The sequence below is a fragment of the Delphinus delphis genome, chromosome 6 (genome assembly GCF_949987515.2).
Source record: "Delphinus delphis chromosome 6, mDelDel1.2, whole genome shotgun sequence".
NCBI lineage: Eukaryota > Metazoa > Chordata > Mammalia > Artiodactyla > Delphinidae > Delphinus > Delphinus delphis.
In genome coordinates this window covers 111,997,777-112,025,624 of record NC_082688.1, presented here as the reverse complement: position 1 = coordinate 112,025,624, position 27,848 = coordinate 111,997,777, and the positions used below count along the sequence as shown (strand labels likewise).

Sequence of the window (27,848 nt, the reverse complement as noted above, 5' to 3'; positions counted from 1 at the left end):
TGCTGTATGTTCGCCTTTACCAGTGAGCTTTTCCATTCATCATTTTCTTGTTTCTAGTTGTGGCCTTTTCGTTTCTGCCTAGAGAAGTTCCTTTAGCATTTGTTGCAAAGCTGGTCTGGTGGTGCTGAATTCTCTTAGCTTTTGCTTGTCTGTAAACTTTTGATTTCTCCATTGAATCTGCATAAGAGACTCTGCTGGCTAGAGTATTCTGGGTTGTAGGTTCTTACCTTTCATCACGTTAAAGATATCATGCCACTCTTTTCTGGCCTGCAAAGTTTCTGTTGAGAAATCAGCTGGTACCCTTATGGGAATTCCCTTGCATGTTATTTGTTGCTTTTCTCTTGTTGCTTTTAATATTTTTTCTTTGTCCTTAATTTTTGTCAATTTGATTACTGTGTCTTGGCGTGTTCCTCCCTGGGTTTATCCTGCCTGGGACTCTCTGTGCTTCCTGACAACTGTTCATTTTAGGTCAACTTGAAAGAGCCATATTGATTCCCACCAGGACCAAACACTGCAGCTCATTCATATGCTGGGAAAATACTAACTGTGATGGAAATGTTTACATACACAAGGATGGTGAGAATGACAGTGACATAAACTTCCTAGTTCCTTAAAGGACCTGATGACCTTACAAGGATGGGGCTTGGAATGCTGGTAAATTGTTATACAGCAATAGAAAATGGATACAGGGTATTTATGATACTGTCCTAATGAGATCCCATCCTTGTACATATTACCTGTACATGCATAGAAAACATCTATAAGGATGGATCTGAATGTTGGGGGTGAGACACCCAGTGGCTTTTACTTTATTCCTTATACTTATTGGGTTGTTTGAAAAAAATTAAGTGAGCATATATTTAATAATCAGATGGGGAAAATAAAGATCTTAAAGGTGAGAAAGAAAATCATTAAAAGTATATCCTAAGTACCTCAAAGGAGTCTAGTAGATTGAAATTACGTAACTGATAAGAACGTGCTTTTGAAAGTTGTGTAGTTTCATAAAAATACAATGTAGTACCTTTTTCTCAGTCCTTAATCTCTCCTCCTTACTTAGAATTAATAGGCAGACGTTTAGGTATGTTTAGATTCAGAATTTTATTTTAAATAGATTTCTGTGCCATAACATAATGTCTGTGATACTCTTACTAAAAATTATGTATAACGGTCAAATTCTAACAATTTTTGCAACAAGCTCTCATTACATTTTCTTCAAAATAGGAGAAGTTCACATTACATACCATTTTGAACATGATTGTTTGCTTACAAATAATTTACTGTAAAAATGTTATTTTCAAAGAAAATTTATGGGAAATGATAAAGCAACTACAAAAATCTTTACAATAAAATCCAGGATAAAAATATTTTTTTGTGAATTGAAAATTTATCAACATGTATATGTGGATTATAAATATATTTTGGCAATCTGATGCATTCAAGGGCACTTTAAAAGTTGTCTAGTTAAATTACTACAGATATGACGTATTTGGTGAAACCCAATCTGTAAGTCTGACACCAACAATCATTTCTTCCTGCTAAAACATAGAAATAATTTATCTGAAAACCGTGAGTGCTATGAAGAGTTCGATTTCTTCATAAAGATTCCTTTATAAGTTGGGCTAATCCCTGGAAGGCCTAAAAGCGAACAGAGAGAAGAATTAATAAAATTAGGATGCTGTTTAGGAAAAGTCTGTCATAACTTGAGAAATTTAAACAAAGAGTATCCATCTTAGGTTGAGATCAGACAGTGAAAAGTCAGGATTAACCTCAGTTTTATCTGGGTCAGAGGCCGTCATGTCCACTAATATACGTAGACGAAAGCACATCAGAGGCCCAGGAAATTTTTCAAATCCTTATTCCCTCAAGATCATCATCTTCTCCCAGAACACGAATTATTTTTTTCATATACTCTCTCACCTGCACATGCCTTCTGTATAGTTTCAGTTGTCCAGCTCTATGCATATATAACTTATGAAAAGCATATTTAATGACATGAGAAAGGAAGTCAATCAAGAACACAGCCGGAGACAACCCATCTCCAGGGATAAGTATACACTCTTCTTACACTTCCTGGACTCTTCAGTTTATGGCTCTTCTGTGGGTTCCCGACACACAGTTCTTAGGAACTTGCTTCTTGGTTTCCTGTAATCCTGGTTAAAGCTGGACTTTGTGATTAAGCAATTACTGAACTCCAATCATTCATATTATTCTATTTGACCCTTCCACCAGAGATAGAGATGGATGCCTTCATGAATTTGTACTATGGCTCATGTTAATTCCAAGAAGGAGCGAAAGAGGTTCTCTTTTTAACGTGTTGATAATTTGCCAACACTGTTGAACAGGTCTGTCATGTATTCATGAAAGCAATAAAATTCAACTCCAATTTGGTCGCATCATTTGTCTATAGAAGCCTGGCAACTTCTCTGAATGGTAGTTTGTGACTTTCCAACCAATACCCATTTTGCAGAAACCCAAGAAGATATCAAATAATGTTGTAACTCACAGAATGAACACAAAAAATAAATGGATATCTACTTTTACTCTAAAGAGAATATTGTACTCACCATGTCCATCTGCTCTGGAGAAGCTAAAGAGAAGGATGCTCTGAAGTAGGGGCAAGGAGCTGAACTATCAAGGTAGAAATGATATCCAGGAAGCATGAATATCTAAGAGAGTTTATGGAAAACAGGTGATGTACCATTAAAGAAAACTAAAAGAAAATATAGGTGAATCTAATCTAAGAGTGGAGGATGACTTTTAAACTTAAAAAGCAATGAAAGAAATCACAAGAGAAAAATCAATTTATATAAAATTACTGCATGTCGTACAATAAAACTAAAAGCATAGAAATCAGTGTTTACAATAAATACAGCAATTCTACTTCTTCTCCATATATTATAAAAAATGCACAGACACAGAGGAAAAACTTTAAAATGGACAAGGACAGCTTATTCAAGAAATAGAAATGGTAATAAACATGAATAAATGTTTAACATAACTAGAAAAGTAATATAAATCCAAACAATGATATATCATTAAAAAAATTTATTTTATTTCATTTTTTTAAGTTAAACTATAGCTGATTTACTATGTTGTGTTAGTTTCGGGTATACAGAATAGTGATTCAGTTATACATATGTGTATATGTATATATATATCAATCTATCTATCTTTTCTTTTTCATATTCTTTTCCCTTATAGGTTATTATAAAATACTGAGTATAGTTCCCTGTGCTATACAGTAGGACCTTGTTGGTTATCTATGTTATACATAGTAGTGTATACATGTTAATCCCAAACTCCTAATATATCCCTTCTCCCCTTTCCCCTTTGGTAACCATAAGTTTGTTTTCTATGTCTGTGGGTCTATTTCCATTTGTCAATAAGTTCATTTGTATAATTTTTTTAGATTCCACATATAGTGATATCATATGATATTTGGTTTTTTTCTGTCTGACGTCACTTTGTGTGATAATCTCTAGGTCTATCCATGTTGCTGCAAATGGTATTATTTCATTCTTTGTTTATGGCTGAATAATATTCCATTGGATATATGTACCACATCTTCTTTATCTATTCATTTTTTGATGAACATTTAGTTTGCTTCCATGTCTTGGCTATTGTAAATAGTGCTGCAATGAAACATTGGGGTGCATGTATCTTTTTGAATTATACCTTTCTCCATATATATATTCCCAGGAGTGGGATCCCTGGATCATATGGTAACTCTATTTTTAGTTTCTTAATGAACCTCCATACTGGTTGCACCAATTAAAATTCCCACCAATAGTGTACGAGGGTTCCCTTTTCTCCACACCCTCTCCAGCATTTATTATTTGTAGACTTTTTGATGATGGGCATTCTGTCTGCTATGAGGTGATACCTCGTTGTAGTTTTGATTTGATTTTCTCTAATAATTAGTGATATTGAAAATCCTTTCATGCGCCTGTTGACCATCTGTATGTCTTCTTTGGAGAAATGTCTTTTTAGGTCTTCTGCCCAATTTTGGATTGGGTTATTTGTGTTTTTTTTTTTCTTTATATTGCGCTGTATGAGCTGTTTCTATACTTTGGAAATTAATCCTTTGTCTGTCACATCATTTGCAAATATTTGTTCCCATTCCGTAGGTTGCCTTTTTGTTTTCTTTATGGTTTCATTTGCTGTGCAAAAGCTTTTAAGTTTAACTAGGTCCCATTTCTTTATTTTTGTTTTTATTTCCATTACTCTAGGAGACAGAGCAAAAATGATATTGCTATGATTTATGTCAAAGAGTGTTCTGACTGTTTTACTGTAGGAGTTTTATAATATCCAGTCTTATATTTAGGTCTGTAAACCATTTTGAGTTTATTGTTGTATATGATCTTTGAGAATGTTCTAATTTCATTCTTTGACATGTAGCTGTACTGTTTTCCTAGCATCCTTTATTGTAGAGACTGTCTTTTCTCCATGGTATATTCTTGCTCCTTTGTCATAGATTAATTGACCATAGGTGTGTGGGTTTATTTCTGGCCTCTCTATTACTGTTCCATTGATCTATATTTCTGTTTTTGTGCCACTACAATACTGTTTGGATTACTGCAGCTTTGTAGTGTAGTCTGAAGTCAGGGAATGTGACTCCTCCAGCTCCGTTCTTCTTTCTCAAGACTACTTTGGCTGTTAGGGGACTTTTGTGTTTCCATACAGATTTTAAAATTATTTGTTCTAGTTCTGTGAAAAATGACCTTGGTAATTTGATAGGGATTGCACTGAACCTGTAATTGGCCTTGGATAGTAAAGTCATTTTGACAAAATTGATTCTTCCAATCCAAGAACATGGTGTATCTTTCCATCAGTTTGTGTTGTCTTCAATTTCTTTCATCGGCATTTTATAGGTTTCCGATTACAGGTCTTTTGCCTTTTTAGGTAGGTTTATTCCTAGGTATTTTATTCTTTTAGATGTGACGGTAAATGGGATTTTTTCCTTAATTTCTCTTTCTGATCTTTTGTTGTTAGTATATAGAAATGCAACAAATTTCTGTGTATTTATTTTGTATCATTCAACTTTACTGAATTCATTGATGAGCTCTAGTAGTTTTCTGGTAGTATCTTTAGGAGTTTCTATGTATAGCATCATCTGCAAACAGTGACAGTTTTACTTCTTCTTTTCCACTTTCGATTCCTTCTATTTCTTTTTCTTCTGTGATTGCTGTGTCTAGGTCTTCCAAAACTTTGTTGAATAAAAGTGGTGAGTGTGGGCATCCTTGTCTTGCTCCCAATCTTAGAGGAAATACTTTCAGATTTTCACTGTTGAGTATGATGTTAGCTGTGGGTTTTTCATATATAGCCATTATTATGTTAAGGTGTATTCCCTCTGTACCCGCTATCTGGAGAGTTTTTATCATAAATGTTGAATTTTATCAAAAGCTTTTTTGTCTCTATTGAGATGATCATATGGTTTTTATTCTTCAATTTGTTAACGTGGTGTGTCACACAGATTGATTTGTGGATATTGAAAAAAACTGCAAAAAATACAAACATGTGGAGGCTAAACAATATGCTACTAAACAACCAGTGAATCATGGAAGAAATTAAAGAGAAAATCAAAAAATACCTAGAGAGAAATGAAAATGAAAACATGATGATCCAAAACCTGTGGGATGCAGCAAAAGTAGTTCTAAGAGGGAAGTTTATAGTAATACAGTCATACCTTGGGAAACAAAAAATCTCAAATAAATAACCTAACCTTACACCTAAAGCAAATAGAGAAAGAAGAACAAACCAAACCCATAGTTAGTAGAAGGAAAGAAATCATAAAGCTCAGAGCAGAAATAAATAGAGACTAAGAAAACAATAGAAAAGATCAATGAAACTAAAATGGAACTTGGGTCTCTGACTCACGGCAGGAGCAGAAGAGGTTATAGACCACGTCTTTGAAAACTGTGCATGAGTCAGAACTAAGCTGGGTTGTGTTAAGTCTTTGAGATTGTTGTCTAGTAAAATCATGACATTCAGAACTGTAAGAAACTGCTTTTTTTTTCATGGTGTAAATCTGGCCCCTGGTTGTTGAAGTTAGGTGAGCTGGGAATGAAATGATTTGGGGGCATTCTGGGGAGAAAATTTCAAGGCAGAAGATGAGTTGGTTTTTTTTGTCCTGATTAACAATGAAATGAAAACCATAATTTCTACCAATATTGTGGAACAGCTTAGGGATGTGCCAGAAGCAAGTTTCTGTAGAGAAGGAGGGGATGGTAATAATCTCCTTGCAAGATAACCAAAATTTGGGCTAAGGCAGCAGTGTTAGAGATTACTTAGAAAAGGTAAAGAAAGGTATGTGCAACAGGGTATATGGAGTAAAAGAAAGGGACTGAAAAAAAATGACAATAAATATGAAGTCTGTATCCTTAGCTCCTAGTTCAGGGATACACACATCAAATGTTCTGGAGAATAATGACATTGATAAGAAAGCAAAAATAAAAAAGTAATAAAATTGATTTATTGCACTAAAATGCACTTATATGAGTTAAGTCATTTAAGTATTTATTAAGCACTTTCTATGTGCTGTTATTAGCATTAAAACAATTAATAAAGCATGAGTCCTGAGGTCAAGTATGATGATTACAGGGAATGAGTGACTTTCCCAGGGGAGTGGATTGGCTCTTGGGTCCAGGCAGCCAGTTCCCAGTTCTGACCTCTAGACTGTCTCTTATGCTCTAGCACAGGAGTTTGCCAACAACAACAGGATCTGTTCTTTGTACTCACTGCCTCAAGACAGAAGTGGTACTAGAAACAGAACTTGGTGTTTACAAAAGAGTGACGAACATGATAAAGGAATTAATTAATGGCGAACGGTTGATTGATTTTGTAAATTGGAAAGCGACACAGAAGCATATTTAGACGTCTCAGCTTAATTAGTGCCTCTGAATGAAATCTAAGTAGACATGATTTAAGTACAAAAGGAGAAAAAAAACCTAGAAGAAATCCTTGCGGATTAATTTTAAGTGAAAAAAACAGGATATAAACTTTTCTGTGTAATTTTAATCATGTAACATAATTGCAGAGCATTATTTAAAAAAAACCCAGACTAAAAAATGGGCAGAAGACCTGAATAGATGTTTTTCCAGAGAAGAAATGCAGATGAACAACAGGTACATGAAAAGATGCTAAACATCACTAATCAACAGGGAAATGCAAATCAAAACAAAGAGATATCACCTCTTACCTGTAAGTATGGATATTAACAAAAAGAACACAAATAGCAAGTGTTGGCGAGGATGTGGAGAATAGGGAACCCTCCTCCGCTGTTGGTGGGAGTGCAAATTGGTGCAGCCACTATTGAAAACAATATTGAGGTTCCTAAAAATCTAAAACTAGAGCTACCATATGATGCAGCAATCCACTCCTGGTATATATCCGGAAAAAAGAAAACACTAATTTGAACAGATACATGCACCCCAATATGCATTTCAGCATTATTTATAATAGCCAAGATATAGAAACAACCGAAGTGTCCATCAACAGATGAATGGATAAAGAAGATGTGGTATGTGTGTATACACACACACACACACACACACACACACACACACGCGCGTGCGCACACACACACACACACACAATGGACTACTACTCAGCCATAAAAAAGAATGAAGTCCTGCCATTTGTGACATGAATGGACTTGAGGGGTATTATGCCTCGTGAAATAAGTCAGAAAAAGAGAAATAACATGTTATCACATATATGCAAAATCTAAAAAAATAAAATGAATAAATACAACAAAAAGAAACAGGCTCACAGATAATACAGAACAAACTGGTTGTTACCAGTGGGAAGAGGGAAGGGAGGAAGGACAAAATAAGGGTAGAGGATTAAGAGGTACAAACTATTATGTATAAAATAAAGAAGATACAGGATTTATTATACAGCACAGGGAATACAGCCAATATTTTATAATAACTTTAAATGGAGTCTAATCTTTAAAAATACTGAATCACTATGTTATATACCTGAAACTAATGTAATATTGTAAATCAACTATGCTTTAATAAAAAAATAATTTCATAGCCAAAATACTAGACGTATACAACCTCTTCAAGAAAATGTATCACAAGTGGTCATAAAATCTGGGTGGTAAAATTATGGGCTATTTAAAATTTTTTCATTATGCTTTACTGAAGTATAATGCTATCATGAGTATGCTTTACTTTCATAATCAGGAAAAAAATCCTTCTGTTATAAATACTAATGGCTTATATTTATCAAGCATTTACTATATGCCAGGTGTTAGTCTAAGTGCTTTATCCATATTGACTGCTTTCATCATACCAACCCTAAGAGGGAGGGATTCTTATTATCTGCATTTTCCAGATGAAACTCAGGAAGGGCAGCTCATCCAGTGCCACATATTGGGGCAGGGCTGGAGCTGGGATTCACACCCAAGGACGTGGCTCCAGAGACTGTACTCTTAGCCACTCAGCTAATCAGTAGCTGAGCTGAATGACTGTATTTCCCCTGGTTTAGACCAGGAGACTAATTCCGTAACCCAAAATCTATTCTGTTCTTAGTAAGGAGTTCATGTATCTGATAGGCAAACATTATGCCTTGGGTTGGCGGGCAGTGATAAACATCTCTTGCCATTTTTATTAAGATATTACTTTAAAGAAAAAATGTAGCTTTTCTTCCTGTTTTACCTCTTTCTTAAAGGCTTTCTCTTCAATCAGTTTTCTTACATCATGAAGGCCCTTAATTTTAATCCATAAAAACATTCCAGCAGTAGGAACATGCCATTCTGCCAAACCTACAAACAAAAGAAGAGAAGAAATGTTTCCCGAGACCATTTTTGATGATGTCAGCTATATCGCTGAAATGACAAATTGCAGTTAACTAGTATTTCCAAAAAAGTTCCTTTGGTGATAGCATTTTTTAAAAATATAGTTTTAGGAGTCATGAAAATTAGTGTTCTGAGTTTCATTTTAAAAAGTGAGAGGAGGGTTTGAAAGGGAGAGAGGGGACTCGTGTATATTTCTGATTTTAGTGGGTCTCAGGGCAGTGCAGGAAATCCAGTGCCATGCCCACCTCCCTTTCTTAGAACTGTCCCTAAGCCAAACGCGGCTCTTTCAATTTTAGAAGAGGATTCCTCCACCCTTTCTAGAGCCTTCTAGTGTTTCAATAAATCCTGTCATTTACATAATCGTTCAGAAGTCCAATGAATTGAAGTTTTTATTGCAATGTAGTTAAGAAGTACTTAAAATTCAGGAATTCCTGGTGTATTTGTAGGCTTTATATTTCATTGAACATAAGGATAGAGAAACCAAGAAGGAACAAGAGTTATTTTGATTTTTACCTTTAAAAAAAAAAACCTTGATGTTGATTAAAACCTTTTTTTCAACTTCACCATAGGAAATGGTAGAATAGTACTCTTATCAAAAAGGTAGTAATTGTGTTTTTACCAGGACGACATAGGGAACAAGATATGAGGGAAATAAGAAGTGAATACTTTGTATTTACTATTATTCCTACAAAAGGCATTTTTAGTGGTGTAATTAAAGCCGGGTAATTCATTTTACTTTCTTCCTTAATAGAAGGGTAAGCTGTGACAAAGTGAGAGAGAGGCATGGACATATATACACTACCAAACGTAAGGTAGATAGCTAGTGGGAAGTAGCCACATAGCACAGGGAGATCAGCTCGGTGCTTTGTGACGGCCTGGAGGGGTGGGATAGGGAGGGTGGGAGGGAGGGAGACGCAAAAGGGAAGAGATATGGGAACACATGTATATGTATAACTGATTCACTTTGTTATAAAGCAGAAACTAACAGAAAAAAGAGTAATTTAAAAATTAAAAAAAAATTAGCAAAAAAAAATCTAAAGCATTTTGAAATCAAATTAGCAATAGAAATACTACTGATTAATGAGGTTCATGATTAAAAGGCAAATCATCTGTAATGAGAAATCCACCTTAGACTGTACTTAGTTTGTACTATTGTACTGTTTTGTCTTTATAGAGTCTAGTTAGAAAAGGAATATGTTATGTCACAATTCCTCTTCTATTTGGAGCAAAATTTTGAAAACCTTTTGAGTACAGATATTATTTAGCTTTAAGTAGATTATTGCTGGTGTTAGACTAATTGGCCATTTTTCTTTAAACCACAGATTCTTTGTAGCAGTCAAGTATAGTAGGAATGCGTAGAATTGTGCCAGGGTTTGTGCTCTTACTTCTGAGGTTATTTATAAGGTAACATTTTCTTGACAAGAATACTCCTGGACCCTGTTTCCTTCCCCAGGGTTATTAACAATACTCTGTGGTGTGTATCACTCACTCATATAAGGGCTACTGTTCATCCCAGGACAGGATGTAAGTTCCACTCACCACTTAGCCACTTGTCTGCAGCTGCCAATAAAGCATCCCTCTGCTTCCTATAGAAATCAGTAACCCTAGAAGAACAATAAAATGCAAAGGATGTGTTTAGTACATTGATTGCAGACATTAAAAGGCTCTGGAGTCCAATCTGTAAGAATATCTATTTTCTATCTTGATGAAAATGTTGAATCCTTGATGAGGAAATAGAGCGTATTTATTTGACCTGTCTGATGGTAAACATTTTTACCATTGTGGGCTTTCCATTATTTTGGAATAATTCAAAAATGAAAATTAATAGAGTGAAGTCCATTTCTGTGTAAAGTATGGAACCTAAAATACAATACCTGTCTACATGAGCCAGGAAGCCCTCTTCTCCCCATTGGTACAGAAGCTGTGATACCAGGAGCTAAACGGGATGAGACAGTAATAAGGTCATCATTCATCCTCTGAAATGTGTTTTTTGCCCAAACGTAAAAGCAAACCACTCTTGATCATGTGCAAACCACCCTAAGAGGATGCTACAGGCTGTACCAAGCTTTGTAGAGCCAGCGATTTATAATAAGATTGATTATTGACAATGACAAGAATAATAGTAAAAATAACAAAGTATTTATGTGGTCCTTGCTATGTGCCGGAAACTGCTGTACCATATGAATGTATTTAAGCTAAGTTGATCTCTGTAATACCCTTATTAGGCAGGTCATGATTTCTAATATACTGAGGAAGAGACTGAGGCACGAGATGAAGTTAACTTTCCTGAGGTCACTGCTCCTCAAAGAGCCTGGACTTAAGTCAGACTGTCCAGTCCGAGATCCACCCAATAACTGCCGCCCTGGATGGTCTCTAAATATAAAACACATACAGTCGCAGAGGGTTTCTACAGGCATGTGCTCCGTTCACCATGTTTCTGTTTGGCTGAAGGCTTCCCTAAGCCGTGTGGCTGACGGGGTCTTGGTGCTCTGGCCTGTTGTCAGGCCTGAGCCTCTGAGGTGGGAGAGTCAAGTTCAGGTCATTGGACCACCAGAGACTTCCTGGCTGCCCGTAATATCAATTGGCAAGAGCTCTCTCAGAGATCTCTGTCTCAATGCTAAGACCCACCTCTACCCAATGGCCGGCAAGCTCTAGTGCTGGATGCCCCATGCCAAACAACTAGAAAGACAGGGACACAACCCCTCCCATTAGCAGAGAGGCTGCCTAAAATCATACTAAGTTCAATCTCACCTCAAGAAACAAGAAAAATCTCAAGTAAACAAGAAGAAAAGAATAGCAAAGATCAATAAAACTAAAAGCTGGTTCTTTGAGAAGATAAACTAAATTGATAAACCATTAGCCAGACTTATCAAGGAGAAGAGGGAGAGGACTCAATAAAATTAGAAATGAAAAAGGAGAAGTTACAACAGACAGCGCAGAAATACAAGCGTCCTAACAGACTACTACAAGCAACTCTATGCCAATAAAATGGACAACCTGGAAGAAATGGACAAATTCTTAGAAAAGCACCACCTTCTGAGACTGAACCAGGAAGAAATAGAAAATATAAACAGATCAATCACAAGCACTGAAATTGAAACTGTGATTAAAAATCTTCCAACAAACAAAAGCCCAGGACCATATGGCTTCACAGGCGACTTCTTTCAAACATTTAGAGAAGAGCTAACACCTATCCTTCTCAAACTCTTCCAAAATATAGCAGAGGGAGGAACACTCCCAAACTCATTCTACGAGGCCACCATCACCCTGATACCAAAACAAGACAAGGATGTCACAAAGAAAGAAAACTAAAGGTCAATATCACTGATGAACATAGATGCAAAAATCCTCAACAAAATACTAGCAAACAGAACCCAACAGCACATTAAAACGATCATACACAATGATCAAGTGGGGTTTATACCAGGAATGCAAGGATTCTTCAATATACGCAAGTCAATCAACGTGATACACCATATTAACAAACTGAAGGAGAAAAACCACATGATCATCTCAATAGATGCAGAGAAAGCTTTCGACAAAATTCAACACCCATTTATGATAAAAACTCTCCAGAAAGTAGGCATAGAGGGAACTTTCCTCAACATAATAAAGGCCATATATGACAAACCCACAGCAAACATCATTCTCAATGGTGAAAAACTGAAACCATTTCCTCTAAAATCAGGAACAAGACAAGGCTGCCCACTCTCACCACTATTATTCAACATAGTTTTGGAAGTTTTAGCCACAGCAATCAGAGAAGAAAAAGAAATAAAAGGAATCCAAATCGGAAAATAAGAAGTAAAGCTGTCACTGTTTGCAGATGACATGATACTATACATAGAGAATCCTAAAGATGCTACCAAAAAACTACCAGAGCTAATCAATGAATTTGGTAAAGTAGCAGGATACAAAGTTAATGCACAGAAATCTCTTGCATTCCTATGCACTAATGATGAAAAATTTGAAAGAGAAATTAAAGAAACACTCCAATTTACACTCCTAGGAATAAACCAACCTAAGGGGACAAAAGACCTGTATGCAGAAAGCTATAAGACACTGATGAAAGAAATTAAAGATGATACAAACAGATGGAGAGATATACCATGTTCTTGGATTGGAAGAATCAACATTGTGAAAGTGACTACACTACCCAAAGCAATCTACAGATTCAATGCAATCCCTATCAAACTACCAATGGCATTTTTCACAGAACTAGAACAAAAAATTTCACAATGTGTATGAAAATACAAAAGACCCTGAATAGCCAAAGCAATCTTGAGAACGAAAAATGGAGCTGGAGGAATCAGGCTCCCTGACTTCAGACTCTACTACAAAGCTACAGTAATGAAGATAGTATGTTACTGGCACAAAAACAGAAATATAGATCAATGGACCAGGATAGAAAGCCCAGAGATAAACCTATGCACATATGACACCTTATCTTTGACAAAGGAGGCAAGAGTATACAATGGAGAAAAGACAGCCTCTTCAATAAGTGGTGCTGGGAAAACTGGACAGCTACATGTAAAAGAATGAAATTAGAACACTTCCTAACACCATACACAAAAATAAACTCAAAATGGATTAAAGACCTAAATGTAAGGCCAGACACTATAAAACTCTTAGAGGAAAACATAGGAAGAACACTGTTTGACATAAATCACAGCAAGATCCTTTTTGACCCACCTCCTAGAGGAATGGAAATAAAAACAAAAATAAACAAATGGGACCTAATGAAACTTAAAGCTTTTGCACAGCAAAGGAAATCATAAACAAGACAAAAAGACAACCCTCAGAATGGGAGAAAATATTGGCAAATGAAGCAACTGACAAAGGATTCATCTCCAAATATACAAGCAGCTAATGCAGCTCAATATCAAAAAAAACCCCACAAACAACCCAATCCAAAAATGGGCTGAAGACCTAAATAGACATTTCTCCAAAGAAGATATACAGATTGCCAACAAACACATGAAAGTATGTTCAACATCACTAATCATTAGAGAAATGCAAATCAAAAGTAAAATGAGGAATCACCTCACACCAGTGAGAATGGCCATCATCAAAAAATCTCCAAACAATAACTGCTGGAGAGGGTGTGGAGAAAAGGGAACACTCTTGCACTGTTGGTGGGAATGTAAATTGATACAGCCACTACGGAGAACAGTAGGGAGGTTCTTTAAAAAACTAAAAATAGAACTACCATATGACCCAGCAACCCCACTACTAGGCATATACCCTGAGAAAACCATAACTCAAAAAGACATGTACCACAATGTTCATTGCAGCTCTCTTTACAATAGCCAGGACATGGAAGCAACCTAAGTGTCCATCGACAGATGACTGGATAAAGAAGACGTGGCACATATATACAATGGAATATTACTCAGCCATGAAAAGAAATGCAATTGAGTTATTTGTAGTGAGGTGGATGGACCTAGAGTCTGTCATATAGAGTGAAGTAAGTCAGAAAGAGAAAACCAAATATCGTATGCTAACACATATATATGGAATCTAAAAAAAAAAAAGGCTCTGAAGAACCTTGGGGCAAGACAGGAATAAAGATGGAGACATAGAGAATGGACATGAGGACGTGGGGAGGGGGAAGGGTAAGCTGGGACAAAGTGAGAGAGAGGCATGGACATATATACACCACCAAATGTAAAATAGATAGCTAATGGGAAGCAGCCGCATTGCACAGGGAGATCAGCTCGGTGCTTTGTGTCCACCTAGAGGGTGGGATAGGGAGGGTGGGAGGGAGATATAAGAGGAAGGGGATATGGGGATATACGTATGCATATAGCCGATTCACTTTGCTATACAGCAGAAACTAATACAACATTGTAAAGCAAGTATACTCCAATAAAGATATTAAAAAAAATTAGTTCCAGAAATTGAGCAAATGTTATGATCAAAATAAAGAGATAAATTGACAAAAAAATAAACAACCCCCCCCTTGTACAGTCGATACATGAAGTTATACAATATATTCAGAGATTTTCTATCCAAAATGGAAGTTCTAAATGTAAATGGATAATGAAATTTGCTTGATAACAGACACAGGAAATAGGGAAAGTCCCCAGCTTGATGAAACACGGGGACACGTGCACCTTGTGGAATGCATAATGTCAAAGACATGTCCCTTCTACATAAACTACCCCTTTTGAGTCGTTAGGTAGCAGTCCTGTCCTCATGGTTGGTTCTCAAGATTGCCTTAGGGATGGCTCCAATCATTTCTCAAAGCTTGTGAAGAAATTTATACATCCGCCACAAATAATTTTACTGTATTTAATTAAAATACATTCCAGCCGCTGTTTGTAGGGAGCTTAGCACATGGGCAGTGAAAGGAGAGATCGGGCCACGATGTGGGTTTGGAACCCTTGCTCTCAGATTCCAGGACAGCGAAGCTAACGGTGTGTTACTTCACCAAAACTCTTCTGTCCTGTCGAGTCCAACACAGTTTTCATGGGATTCCTGGGCTAGATGCCAGGACACAGCTGAGTAAGATCTCTGACCCTCAAGGAGTTTGGTCTACACTGTGAAACAGTACCAGGTCTATTCAAATCTCTTTTGGCTTTTAGAGCAAACATCTGCTGTGCGTGGTCTCCTAATTCAGTCCATGCGGATCTAGAGATGCAATCAGTGATTTCTCTCCCTGTCATGTTCACTCAGTCTTATTTGCCAACATCTATTTTGTTTTATGATCTGATTCAAAAAAATTCCTATTTCCTAAGTTGTCCATACCTGGGCAAAAGTGCTGGGGTGCATTGTTGAAACTTGTATGTGTAAAACAATTCTCTCGATCAAGGGCTTTGGACCAGTTATAAACCCTATTCGCAGCCTGCACAAAGAGAGAAAAGACACAATACCAACCCTGCATTAACAATTAATACCTTGTTAGTGATTTCATGGGGAAGAAAGTTGTGACCTGGGGACAAACACACTTAGTTAACACATTCTAATAAAACTACTTATTTAAAATACACATTTAAACTTAATTGTACACTTAAAATATACCACGTATTTCTAAATGTGCTCTTTCGTATATGTAATCAAAAACCTGACCAGTCCCCCTACAGCTATAAATTTAATGGCCAACTATCTTTGACCACTGGGGACAGATTGGGAGAAAAGCCCGATATCAATAGATAAAATCAAACGGGAATACAGGTATCTTAAATGAGAACTGTTTGCTGAGGTGCAGCCTCTGTCACCTTTAGATGCAGCCTGCAGGCACAGCCAGGGCCTTACCCAGAGGACAGGACTTTGGAAAAAGAGTCAGCTCGGATGACACGCCCATCAACGTCCATGGAGAGAAAAGTCGGTGCCCAGGGCTTGAAATGGAAGAAAAATACTGTTGGTTTGGGAAGTCTGTTAGAGACCGTATCCCTACTTTGTGCAGAGACTGGGGAGGAATGGATTTGGAGAACAGTAGGACAAACATCCTTTTCCTTGTCTTCATCTCAGCCCTTTGAAATGGAGTAAGAACCAGAGATGCACGTTCTTCTATTCGTATCTGCCGATCTTCACGGCTTTTCTGCCCAACACACACACACGTCCTCGCACTTGCTCACGCTGCCACTCCCGTGAGTTTAGAGGAACCTCACACAGGACCTCCTCGTCCCAAGGCTTGAGATCCAGGATGAACAGATTTCGAGGAAGGATTCAAGAAAAACTAGTTTGGAAAAGACCAAAGCGAAGAGGGCCGTCAGCATTCAGGGCTGTTTAGGAAGAGATGCTGAGCCTTAGACCAACTAGAAACACAACAAAGGTGCAAGGGAAGACGAGCAGAGTAGTCGGTCTGCAATGCTGAAACTTCCATATTTACTTCAAACGTAAATGCCAACAAGAAAGGGGGCCATGGTCGTGTTGAAGGTGCGCGGCAGGCAGACATGGTATTCAGGCAAACTAGATAAAAAGCCAAGAGTTCTGTTTCTTCTCCGTAGATATAGAGTGGGGACTGAGTGCATGTGTGTGTTCTGTGCAGCCCTGAGAGCAAATACAGTGTTGGATTTTGCGGAGTTGGGCATTGGGAGTCTGTACCACTACTGTTGTCTCCTAGGAAACCGTGCTCGTGGACAGTGGTGTACATATATAGTGGGAAAGGATCTGAAAGCCCATGATTCTGCAGGAAAGTCCCCGACCCTAAGTGACAGGGATGGCGAGCGGGCAGCATGATGCTAGGCACGCCCCTCCTCTGCCCACCACGGCCTCATGACCGAGCGCGGCCGTCCTTCTCCTTCCGCCTGGTCACGCCTCCCAAGTCCTCCGCCCGTCAGCCACCCCCGAGAGACTGAGGTTGACACCCAAGGAGACACCCACTCCGTAACCCTGGCACGATGTCTAAGGAGCCACGACCTGGATTTGGAGTCCAGACGACCCTCACCCTTGACTCACTCGACCCTCCACGTGCCTGGCACAGAGAGCCAGCCGCTATTCTAAAGGAAAGGAATTTCTGGAAAGAGCAGTAATACCAGAGATGAAAATGCTCGGCAGCCCGGCTAAACTCACATCAGCACAGTAACTTACAGCCACTTGTCTACTGATTGTGGGCTGAGTTGACACTGCACTTACCTTGCTGAACTGCATAAAATAGTAAGGATCGTCTTCTATGATGAGGAAGTCGTATTTTCTTGCGAGCTAAAAAAGGTTAAAGGAGCATATTTATTTCTTCAGAGCGCTCGAAGATGAAAATCACTTGGAACCACAGTTCTTTGTACTCATTCATTCATTCATCCAAGAAGCTACTGAGGGCTCCGTGTCCTAGGAGGACAGGAGCCAGCCCTAAAAGCTCTGTCCTCAGGGAACCTACGATCTGGTGGGAAAGACAGAAGGAACGTGAGCCAGTGGATAGTGAACAGAGGGTCAGGAGGGAGGTTTTGAGGGCTGGGCAGAAGGTTAAAGAGGGTGGATGTCTGAGAGCGAGAGAGTGACATGGAAGCTCCAGGAGAGCTCAGGCCGGCAGGAAGGACCAGGCGTGCAGATGACAGGGCAGAAGATTTTAGACTGAGGGACCAGGAGCAAAGGCCCTGGGGGTGAGAAAATACTTGGCGTGTTTAAGGGATAGACGTTTATAGAAGGCATAGGTGTGTCAGGGACAGAAGGAAGGCTCTGTAGCTGCAACAAGAAGGATGTGAGAGACCTGAGAACCGAGGCCCAGGTCGCATAACTGTGCGTGGCAGGTGAAGGACTCTGATCTTGTTTTAAGTGCAGGGAAGCAGCTGGAGGAGGGGTTGTAGATCTACACTTGAGCAGGAAGGACGCCACGAGCCGGGGGCGGGAGCTGTGAGGAGGGGGGCAGTCACGGGGTCCGGGAGGGCGGGCGGGCGGCCAAGGAGACGGTGGGTTTGGATAACGTTGGTGGTGGGAGCCACGGGATGCATTGGAGGTGGGGGTGAGGGGAAGACAGAAGGAAGAGAGGGGAGGAAGAGGTGAGTTTAACACTACACCAACAGTAACGTCTCTTTCAACCAAAATATCAATTAAAGGGAAAGGAAAACCTCATAGCAAGAGCGTAATAGTTTCTTGAGTTTAAATTTATGGGGACCCTTTTATTAAAAATCATCTTCCTTGGGCTTCCCTGGTAGCGAATGGTTGAGAGTCCGCCTGCCGATGCAGGGGACACGGGTTCGTGCCCCGGTCCGGGAGGATCCCACATGCCGCGGAGCGGCTGGGCCCGTGAGCCATGGCTGCTGGGCCTGCGCGTCCGGAGCCTGTGCTCCGCAACGGGAGAGGCCACAACAGTGAGACGCCCGCGTACCGCAAAAAATAAAATAAAATAAAAAAATCATCTTCCTTGAGAGCAAGAGGCTAATCAGAGAAGGAACTTGAGAGCACTCTTCTAAAGGGTCAGAAAGAAACAAGAACACAGCCACGGAACACAATCTTTGAAAATACCTCGTAGATTTCCTTTTTGCGGTTAGTTGTTAATGAGTTCCCGGCAGGGTTGTTGCCATTTGGGACAGTATAAAGAAATTTGGGGGTGTTTTTCTTGGGGTTCTTTGAATCTTCTGGTTTCCATTTGGAAAGTATTTCTCTGAGGGAGTCTGGAATAATCCCGTGCTCATCACTGGAAATGTTAATAATGTTGCAGCCCAGTGGTTGCACCTGTGGAGGACAGGAGAAAAGAAAACCCAAGACTCAGACATGATACCAAATATCATAGTCACTGGTTCTTACAGTAACGAAAATGTTACCATTTATACCCTTAAACACAAACCTGCACTCAGCCCTACACCCAAGGGCTGAGGTGGTATTTTCTGATTCCACTGTTGCCCCGGTTAAGCTTCCATTATGGTTCAAAAATATTCCCTGTCAATTCCTAGAGGAAGGGTAGACATCCCTGCTCATATATGTCAGGCTTGGCCAGGAGTCTGGCTTTGGTCAATAAATTGCGTGCAGAAGTGATGGGTGTTCCTTCCAAGCAGAAGGTTTAAATCCCAGCTTGGGTCTCTCGTTCCCTGTTCCCTCTGCTCTTAGACTGGCAGCAGTCCAGATGAGGCTGCTTCTGTCACTCTGGGGCCTGGGATGAAGATGGCATGGCACAGAGCTTGGTGGCCTGACCGTGGACACGACGTGTGAGAGAAAGACAGGACTTTGCAGCCATAGGCCAGCGAGATAAGGGGTCAGCTATTCCACAGCATAACCCAGCCTCTTCTGACTGTATCATCTTTATAATTATGGTTGGGACTGCTTCATAAAATAGGAGTTTATTAAGGAATTTTTTTACAAAGTAAATTCATCACATACAGCATCTGTGACGCTAATACATAAAATAGTTATAAGCAGAGGTGATATTCAAAATATTGGACAGGTGGTGTAGCACGGGCACTTCAGGTGCATCCTGTGGGCCCCATGCCAGGTCAGCATTAGCTCTGTACCATGCGGGGTTCAGGGTGGTCTTAGGAGAGGAGCCAGGGAGCATAGTGGCAGTGGCTCATCAAGGCATGTGGAAGTGTTTCAATACTGTACCAATTGCAGAGGCTGAAGTTGAAAGTAGTGGCCTTGCTTATAGACATAGTTTTATAAAAGTCTTGTGTTTTTATGTTTTATGTTCATAAAGAAAAAATTGGGACTTATTAATAACAAGCAAAGGAAACCATCAACACAATGAAAAGACAACCTACAGACTGGGAGAAAATGTTTGCCAACAGTGCAACTGACAAGTGATTAATTTCCAAAGTATACAAACAGCTCATACAGCTCAATATCAAAAAACAAAAAAAAAACAACCCAATCAAAAAATGGACAGAAGACTGAAGTAGACATTTCTCCAAAGAAGACATACAGATGGCCGACAGGCACATGACAAGATGTTCAACATCCCTAATTATTAGAGAAATGCAAATGAAAACTACAATGAGGTACCACCTCAGATGAGTCAGAATGCCCATCATCAGAAAGTCTACAAATAATAAATGCTGGAGAGGGTGTGGAGGAAAGGGCCTCTGACATTGTTGGTGGGAGTGTAAATTGGTGTAGCCACTATGGAGAACAGACAGTATGGAGGTTCTTAAAAGACCAGAAGTGGAGTTACCATATGATTCAGTGATCCCACTCCTGGGCATATATATGGAGAAAAGTATAATTCAAAAAGATACATGCACCCTAATGTTCATAGCAGCACTATTGACAATAGTTAAGACATGGAAGCAACTTAAAATGTCCATCAACAGATGAATGGATAAAGAAAATATGGTCCATATATACAATGGAATATTACTCAGACATAAAAAAGAATGAAATAATGCCATTTGCAGCAACATGGATGGACCTAGAGATTATCATACTAAGTGAGGTAACTCAGACAAAGACAAACATCATATGATAGCACTTATATGTGGAGCCTAAGACAAGGATACAAATGAACTTATTTACAAAACAAACAAACTCACAGACATAGAAAACAAACTTACGGTTACTAAAGGGGAAAGGTGGGGAGGGATAAATTAGGAGTTTGGGATTAACATGTACACACTACAATATATAAAATAAATAAACAGCACGTTCCTACTGTATAGCACAGGGAAGTGTATACTCAATATCCTGTAATAACCTATCATGGAAAAGAATGTGAAAAAGAACAGATATATATATATATCTGAATCACTTTGCTGTATACCTGAAACTAACATGACATTGTAAGTAAACTATATTTCAATAAAAATTAAGAAAAAAAAACCCAATAATTGAGTGAAGTTCTCAGAAAAAAATTTTTCAAAGAATATGCAAACACTCATATTAGTCATCAAACGTAGACTTATGCACTGAGAATAATCCAGACCCTACTTGTGGCAAATTTAAAAGGCCTTAGACTTTAAAAACACATGTACATGAATAAAGCAAGTTCATCTTGGGCCACGAGATAAACACCCAAGACCGTCGGCGTATTCCCTCACAGCGTGGCACTGGTTTCTGTTTGGGCATGTGAAAACGTGTGTTAATCGTGCTATTTACATAGATACAAGTTTCACATTTACAGGCATTGCGTAATCTTACATCTTTGGAGTTCAGGAAAATAATGCATAATTAGTATCCAATGATTAAGGCCATTATTTTACTTTAGTTTTTAAAATTGTGGTAAAATATATATAACAAAAAATCTGCCATTTTAACGTGTGGGATTCAGTGGCATTAATTACGTTCATAATGTGTGCATCTCTCACTATCAATTTCCAAAACCTTTTCATCACTCTAAACAGAAACCCTGTAGTCATTAAGCAACAACTCCCCATTTCCCCCTCCCCCAGGCCCTGGTAACCTCTCATCAACTTCCTGTCTCTATGAATTTGCCTATTTTTGGTATTTAGTACAAGTGGAATCATACAATATTTGTCCTTTTGTGTCTGGCTTCTTTCTTTGAGCCCCTGCAGTGATGGGCAGTGCTTTACTCCTCAGAGAGCTGGGAAGGCTGATGGTTAGACAGTTGTTACATTGAGTTGAAATTGTTTCCCTGTAGTTTCCACCCTTTGGCTAAAGTTCTATGAACCTGAGGACATGCACAGACAAATCTAACTCCTCGGTCACGTGGCTAGCTTTAATGTACTTGAGGACAATTCTCACGCCCCCGTGGAGTCTTGTCTCTCTGCGGAAAAGAGCATAGTTCCTAAAACAATTCAACCTATGGTATTATTTCCATTTCTTTGTTCACTCTGGTCGCTTTTCTCCGACTGTGCTCCAGCCTGTATTCACATCGACCCAAAAGTATTGTGCCCCCGACAGTGGTGTGTTCTGACCAGGGCACAGCAGAGCAGGCATGTGGTAATATAGATGGTAGTGAAAAAATGTCTTTGTAAATTAAGTCACATTTCAGGTGGAATATTAACAAATCTGGACATGATTTTGCACAACCCAATTTTAGCACCTCTGCATTTAGACCTTGTAAGGAGAAATGTATAAAGCAGAGGGTACATTTCACATATTTTGCATATATTAATGATTCTCCTGTTTAAGAAGAAAGATGCTATTTTATGTTTCAGTGGACAGAGAGTTCTCAAGGTGCAGTGGTTTCTTATTTGTTATAAGAAAGAGAGTTGCCTTTTGTAGACATGTGTACTCACAGCATGAATTGTTCCTGAATAAATAGGTTCATTTACGAGGATATTATCTCCAGGATTAACGATCATTTCAAATACCTAACAAAAGAAGCATAGGTTAACTTCATTAGTCTGGTTTCCAGTCTTAGAAAACACCCCCCCCCCTCCTTTTTTTTTTTAGTTTGGGCTCACTAGGATTCTAGAGAAGGAGTTGGCAAGTTTTCTGTAAATGCCAGATGGGACGTATGTTGTGAGCCCTCGTGTCTCCATTGCAACTACTCATCTCTGCCTCTATGGTGAGAAAGCTGTAGACAATACGTCAGCCGATGGTGTGGCTGAGTTCCAATAAAACTCTATTTACAGAATCAGACAAGGGCTGGCTTGGCTCTCAAGCCACAGTTTGCAAACCTCCGTTCTAGGTTTAAAAAATATATATATATACACATAACTGGTTTGGCTCCTAAAATTCATGTATTCCTCCTTTGAATAATTTAAAAATCTTTGCTATAAGCCAGGACCTATGGAGACAAACTGATGAGTCTAGTGGGATGGTTTTTATCCTCGTGGAGGTGCTAGTTCATTGAAAGCTAGATTCTAATCAAATAGCTACTCAGATAAATGCATATGTAAAATCGGTGATACGCGCTATTACGTATAGATGCCAAGGCTCTACGTGCTCATTGTAGGAGGACTTGGGCACTCAGGGAACTTAGAGCATTCAGGGAGGGCTTCCCTGAGGAAGTGACGAGTAGGAGGAGGGGTGACAATACGTACACAATTTGAGAAACTGAAAGAATCCTGTGGCTTGAGGTGGAGTGTGAAGAGGAGAGTGGAAGGACTCAGAGGGAAGTGGGCAGAGAGCATCCCAGGGAGGCCTTTGGGCCAAGTGAGCCCAGGGAGAATTTTAAGTAGAGGGCGGGACCGGGGAGTCAGGTGACCAGACAGGCATTTGAGAAAGTCATTCTGGCTGCAAACTCAAAGTATCAAAAAGGAATGAGAGTACAGGTGGAGTCTGGGAAGTTTTCAGGCTCATTTGGGAGGTATTTGCTGCAGTCCTTGGGAAAGGTAAGGGTGGTCTGGATGGGTTGATGATGGTGGGGCTGGAGAGAACTGAGCGGCATTTAGGAAATCAGAACCAGCAGACCTAACTGTGGACTGAGGGGGCGCGAGGAAGGAGAGGTGTCAGGAGGGACCCCTGGATTTCTGGCTGTGCAGGTGGGGAGGTGGTGGGAGGAGTGCCACTGACTGAAAAACACCCCCAACGCTGTCTGTTCTGAGGGAGAAGCTGATGAGTGTGTTTTGGCGTGAGGTGCCTTTGAAACAGCCTGGGATGGATCAGGTGGATTGGTGGACGTGTGGATGTGCAGGGAGCCTGGAGTTAATGGCATGGACGTGATCGCCCAGGTGTGATGCCCAGGGAAGGTGTGTGTGTGTGAAGGGGAAAGAGGTTTGGGGGCCCAGCCTCACGGGGCTCCCATACATAAGGGACACTGCAAGTGGGGCAGGGCAAGGAGGAAGGGGAGCACTCCAGAAAGGAGGGGGGCTCAGCAAGGGTAAAGGAGACTCAGAGGTCAGGGAGGACAAGGCCCACAAGTCTCGGGGGGTCTTGAGGACAGTATGATGCCTCGTGACATCAGTAGAGCCACACAAGAGATTTTTCCAGCCTAAATCAGAGGGGTCCATTCTGACTAAATCTTACACGAGTCAGAGAATAATCCTTTCCCAGCCTGTGACATCTCACAGTCCCCAGGTCAAGCCTCTCCTCCCTGTATCATTTTAACAAACTAGAGCTCTTGACACACAGCACGGCCATTATCCATTGAGACAGAAGATGTGACATCTTTTTCCAATTTGGACTAGGACGTTCGATTTACTTTTCCTTATGGGCTTTTGGCCTTTTGACAACCAGTATCTTCCTCTGACAAGTTCATTGGTTCAGGATTTACAGGACATCCTAGGACCAAACAGATCACTGAGGTGGCTTGTGTATCATCTGTGGATCAGATGAAAACCTCATCACATTCATTTCCCATGTCAATTAGGGGACATGAGAAAGTCAAATATCCTAAATGAGGAGGGAGGGCTGTTTATTATTTGAGACACGGACACCTAAAATCATATCCATCCTGGGGAACAAAGTGGGAGAAATAGTAAACCGGATTCCCAGGAGGCCTCTGGAACAAGCATGGCTATAAGCCAGTGAGTTACTGATGCATTTGGCCATCTATGCTCTCTTCCTCTTTGATATGACTGATGTTGCAAGAGACAAAGAAGAAACTTTCTTGTGCATCTTTCTGGAAAAAAAAAAAAAAGGCACCTAAGCAAAGAAATTCACTGAAGTCCTTTTTTTTCCCTACTTGTCTGGGGCATCACAAATATTTCTCTTCAACAATAAAACTGAAACAGCAGCTAATCCTTTTGTTTTTCCTAATTAAGTCCAAATAGAGGGAGGAAAATTATAGTCTTATTACTTTAATACATTATTATGTAATAATAATTTAATGGAAATTCATGAAAACTAACCAGCTTTCACATTTACATAAAAAGAAGAGCAAGAAAGCTACTCTGCTTTGAGATAAACAAGAGTCATACTTTCATCTAGGTGTGAGGACTGAATGTAGAGCCTCCTTATCCAGGACTAATTATTCATGAAAAAGAAAAGAAACAAATAGATGAAACTGAGAACCATATATGCAGTCTCTTTATCGGGGGACCCCCCCCCAGTGGTGGTTACCTCAGTGGAGTTCCTGGAACCCAGGAGAGAGGCAGAGAGAGAGAGAGAGGGAAAGAGAGAAAGTAACCCAGAGGAGAAGTCAGCCACAGACACAGACATATACGTAGACGTGGAGGAGCACAGCCAAGAGGGAGTCAGGGCACAAGGGGCAGCCGGCACAGACGATGACACCAGCAGACACACAAAGGAATGATGTTTCATCTCAGGAGTATCAGGATACACCCTCAAAGAATTTAAAAGTCATGCGTTGAAATATCATAACCACAAACATAACTGAAATGTAGCCTGAATCTCCGAGCTAGATGAAAGTAAGCAGCGCTCACTAAGCTGCAGGTAGGGGTTGAGTTCTCCCTGAATGGGAATCTTGACCTAATGACTCAGAGCTCCGGGTCATTGATGGTGGGATCTCTGTTTAAGAGAAACCAGGTTGGTGAATGTCTTTAAGTTCCACTTATGATTCTAGGTGAAGACAAGGAAGCCTTCATAACCCACAGAACATGATGCTCTGTGGCTAAGGGAGAGATGTCTGTATGGGTGAACGTAGTATTGGATTCTTCCCGCGGGTGCCCGTCCTTCCAGTCTTACCTTACAGAGACCTTCTTGGCTGCCACAGGTGACACACATGTCCATTTGTCCTTGGCTGGGTGGATAATGGATGGTGGGAGGATTATGCAATTTTACTTGTAACCGTTTTAGCCAGGATAACAGCTCTGGGAGGCTAAAGCATAAAATGCACGTAAAAATTGACAGTAGTGAAGGTCATGATAACAGTGGACAGGGACTAGATGGTGGCTTTATAGCAGGCACTGTAAAGGTCCTCAAATGCTTTTTGCCGATAGTAATATCTTTACTTTAAAGACAAGGCAACAGACTTAGAGATTAAGAAATCCACATACGTTAATCAGTTGGTGATTAAAAGAGCTGAGATTTGAATCTACAGCTTTCTCATTCCAAAGCCTGTACTTCTTCTTTTACATTAGAGCTCTCACTGCGTAATTCATTTTTTGTTTCCCTTAGGGAGATTTCTGTAGGATACCTAGAAGTGCAGGTTCAGTAAGTTCTTTGCATCATGGAAAGAAAAGCCTAGGTATACATTATATACAGTACAATTTTTATGCACCCAACATGCATTATTCTTCAATCACAGAGCAAACAGGCTTTAATAAAGTATAATTCATAGACACTCTGCAAGTTACCCTTTATCACTGGAAGAAGACCAGCTGAAGAAAGCCTTAGAATATGTGTTCCAGTTGCCTTTATGAAATTAAACACATCTGAACTGAGGGCAACATGCTTACATAGCTGCCTGTTTAGAAAGGGAACATAATCATTAAAAAAATTCCCCAGGACCTAAACTGGCTGCTTCCTGGGTCATCCTTTTCCTCCTTTCTCCTACCCTGCTTCTTCACCTAGCTATATTCTCTCTCTCTCTTTTATTCCAGTCTCAGCTCAAATGGTACCTACTTTCAAAAGCCTTCTCTCCCTCTCCTAGTCGTGTAAGGTTGAGAAGCAGTCCCTGGCCTCTTAGGCATTCAGTATCATTGCTGCAATTATTTTTTCTTCTAAAGCTCTTCCCCAAACCTTCCTTACTGCTGAATACCCAGTTAAAAAACACACACGTCACTCTATCAGCGGGTTGTAGAATATTGCTCATGAAAATGAACCAACAAGGTTACATTATCTACTGATCAGTACCCAGCACTCTGAGAATACTGCAGTGCTCTCTTCATCATCTCTTCATCAAATTGGATGGTCTCTCCGTTGTCTGTGGTGATAACCGCAGTCTTGAAAGGGAACGTGTTGGGGTTTGGTGCTCCAGTCGCCAGGGAGAGGACAGATTTCGATGACTTGCCCAATATCTCAGCTACAACAAATAAGGAGGAGAAGAAACACTTTCAGTGAAGACTTTCCTAAACAGAGATGGTTCAGCATGCTGCATTAAAGTCAATAAAACTTTAAAGTGTAACGATTTCTAGTGATAGAATGCTAGTCCGAAAGAAACACAGAAGATGCCTTTTTTGTGGGCCGACCTCACCGGTGGAGGAACTAAGGAATAGACACGTGCATCTAAGAAGGCGGAGTGATCAGGCAGACAAGCCAAGGGTCACAGTAGGAGAAGACGGGCTTCCACTCGGCCCGTCCGTGCCCGGCTCCGCGCGCACCCCTCTCTCTCCGGCGAACCCGCCCTCCCCACTCCGCACGCGCCCGCACGCTGAGCCGAACCCCGACTCCTGTGGCCGGAAGAGCCCTCTGGAGCCTAAGCAGGACGTGTCCACAGCGGCCTGCCCTCTCTCTACTGCTGATGGCCCACACTCGTGCCCGTTCCAGCGCGCCTTCTGTGCCAGGTCTGCGCAGAGCTGGGCTCAGGCCGCCCGGAGCAGCTCTGCGGGGACCGCCCCCTCCAGTGGGAGAGCAGGGCCCGCACTCACTCATGACTCGAATGGCAGAAGGCTTTCTGGCCGCGCTCACAGCCGTGATGAACCGTGTGTAATTCATTCTCGGATTCCAAGCGGCAAGCCCCGCCTTAGGTGGTTGAAGCCTGGGAAAACCAAGGATCCGCGTCAATCCTGCCCCCTAATCCCTGCCCTGGAAAGGCCACCTCTGCTGTCCCCCGCGTGTGGTCTGGCGCGCGGAGCCAGGAGAGGCCGCCGAAGGCCCGGCTATTGGCTGCGCGAGAGCCTGGGTAGGATCCGGCCTGGCGCGTAGCAGGACTGGCAAAGTCCACTGGCAGGTTAGGATGCGAGCCCCTCCGGCCCTGCGCAACGCG

The 27,848-nt window shown here is 40.4% G+C and overlaps 1 protein-coding gene across 1 annotated transcript; it reads right to left on the bottom strand.

Annotated features, from left to right (window-relative positions):
• Positions 1-1,001: 1,001 nt before the first annotated feature.
• On the bottom strand, positions 1,002-27,848 carry LOC132427613 (kynurenine/alpha-aminoadipate aminotransferase, mitochondrial). The gene is made up of 13 exons (XM_060015295.1): positions 27,511-27,848; positions 26,777-26,945; positions 25,667-25,799; positions 22,372-22,446; positions 18,710-18,919; positions 17,387-17,452; positions 16,064-16,146; positions 15,557-15,653; positions 10,681-10,742; positions 10,346-10,410; positions 8,667-8,773; positions 2,565-2,666; positions 1,002-1,635 (listed from the first exon to the last, which is right to left on the bottom strand). The coding sequence occupies exons 1-13, from the start codon at positions 27,575-27,577 to the stop codon at positions 1,594-1,596; spliced, it is 1,278 nt and encodes a 425-aa protein (XP_059871278.1). The 5' UTR covers positions 27,578-27,848; the 3' UTR covers positions 1,002-1,593.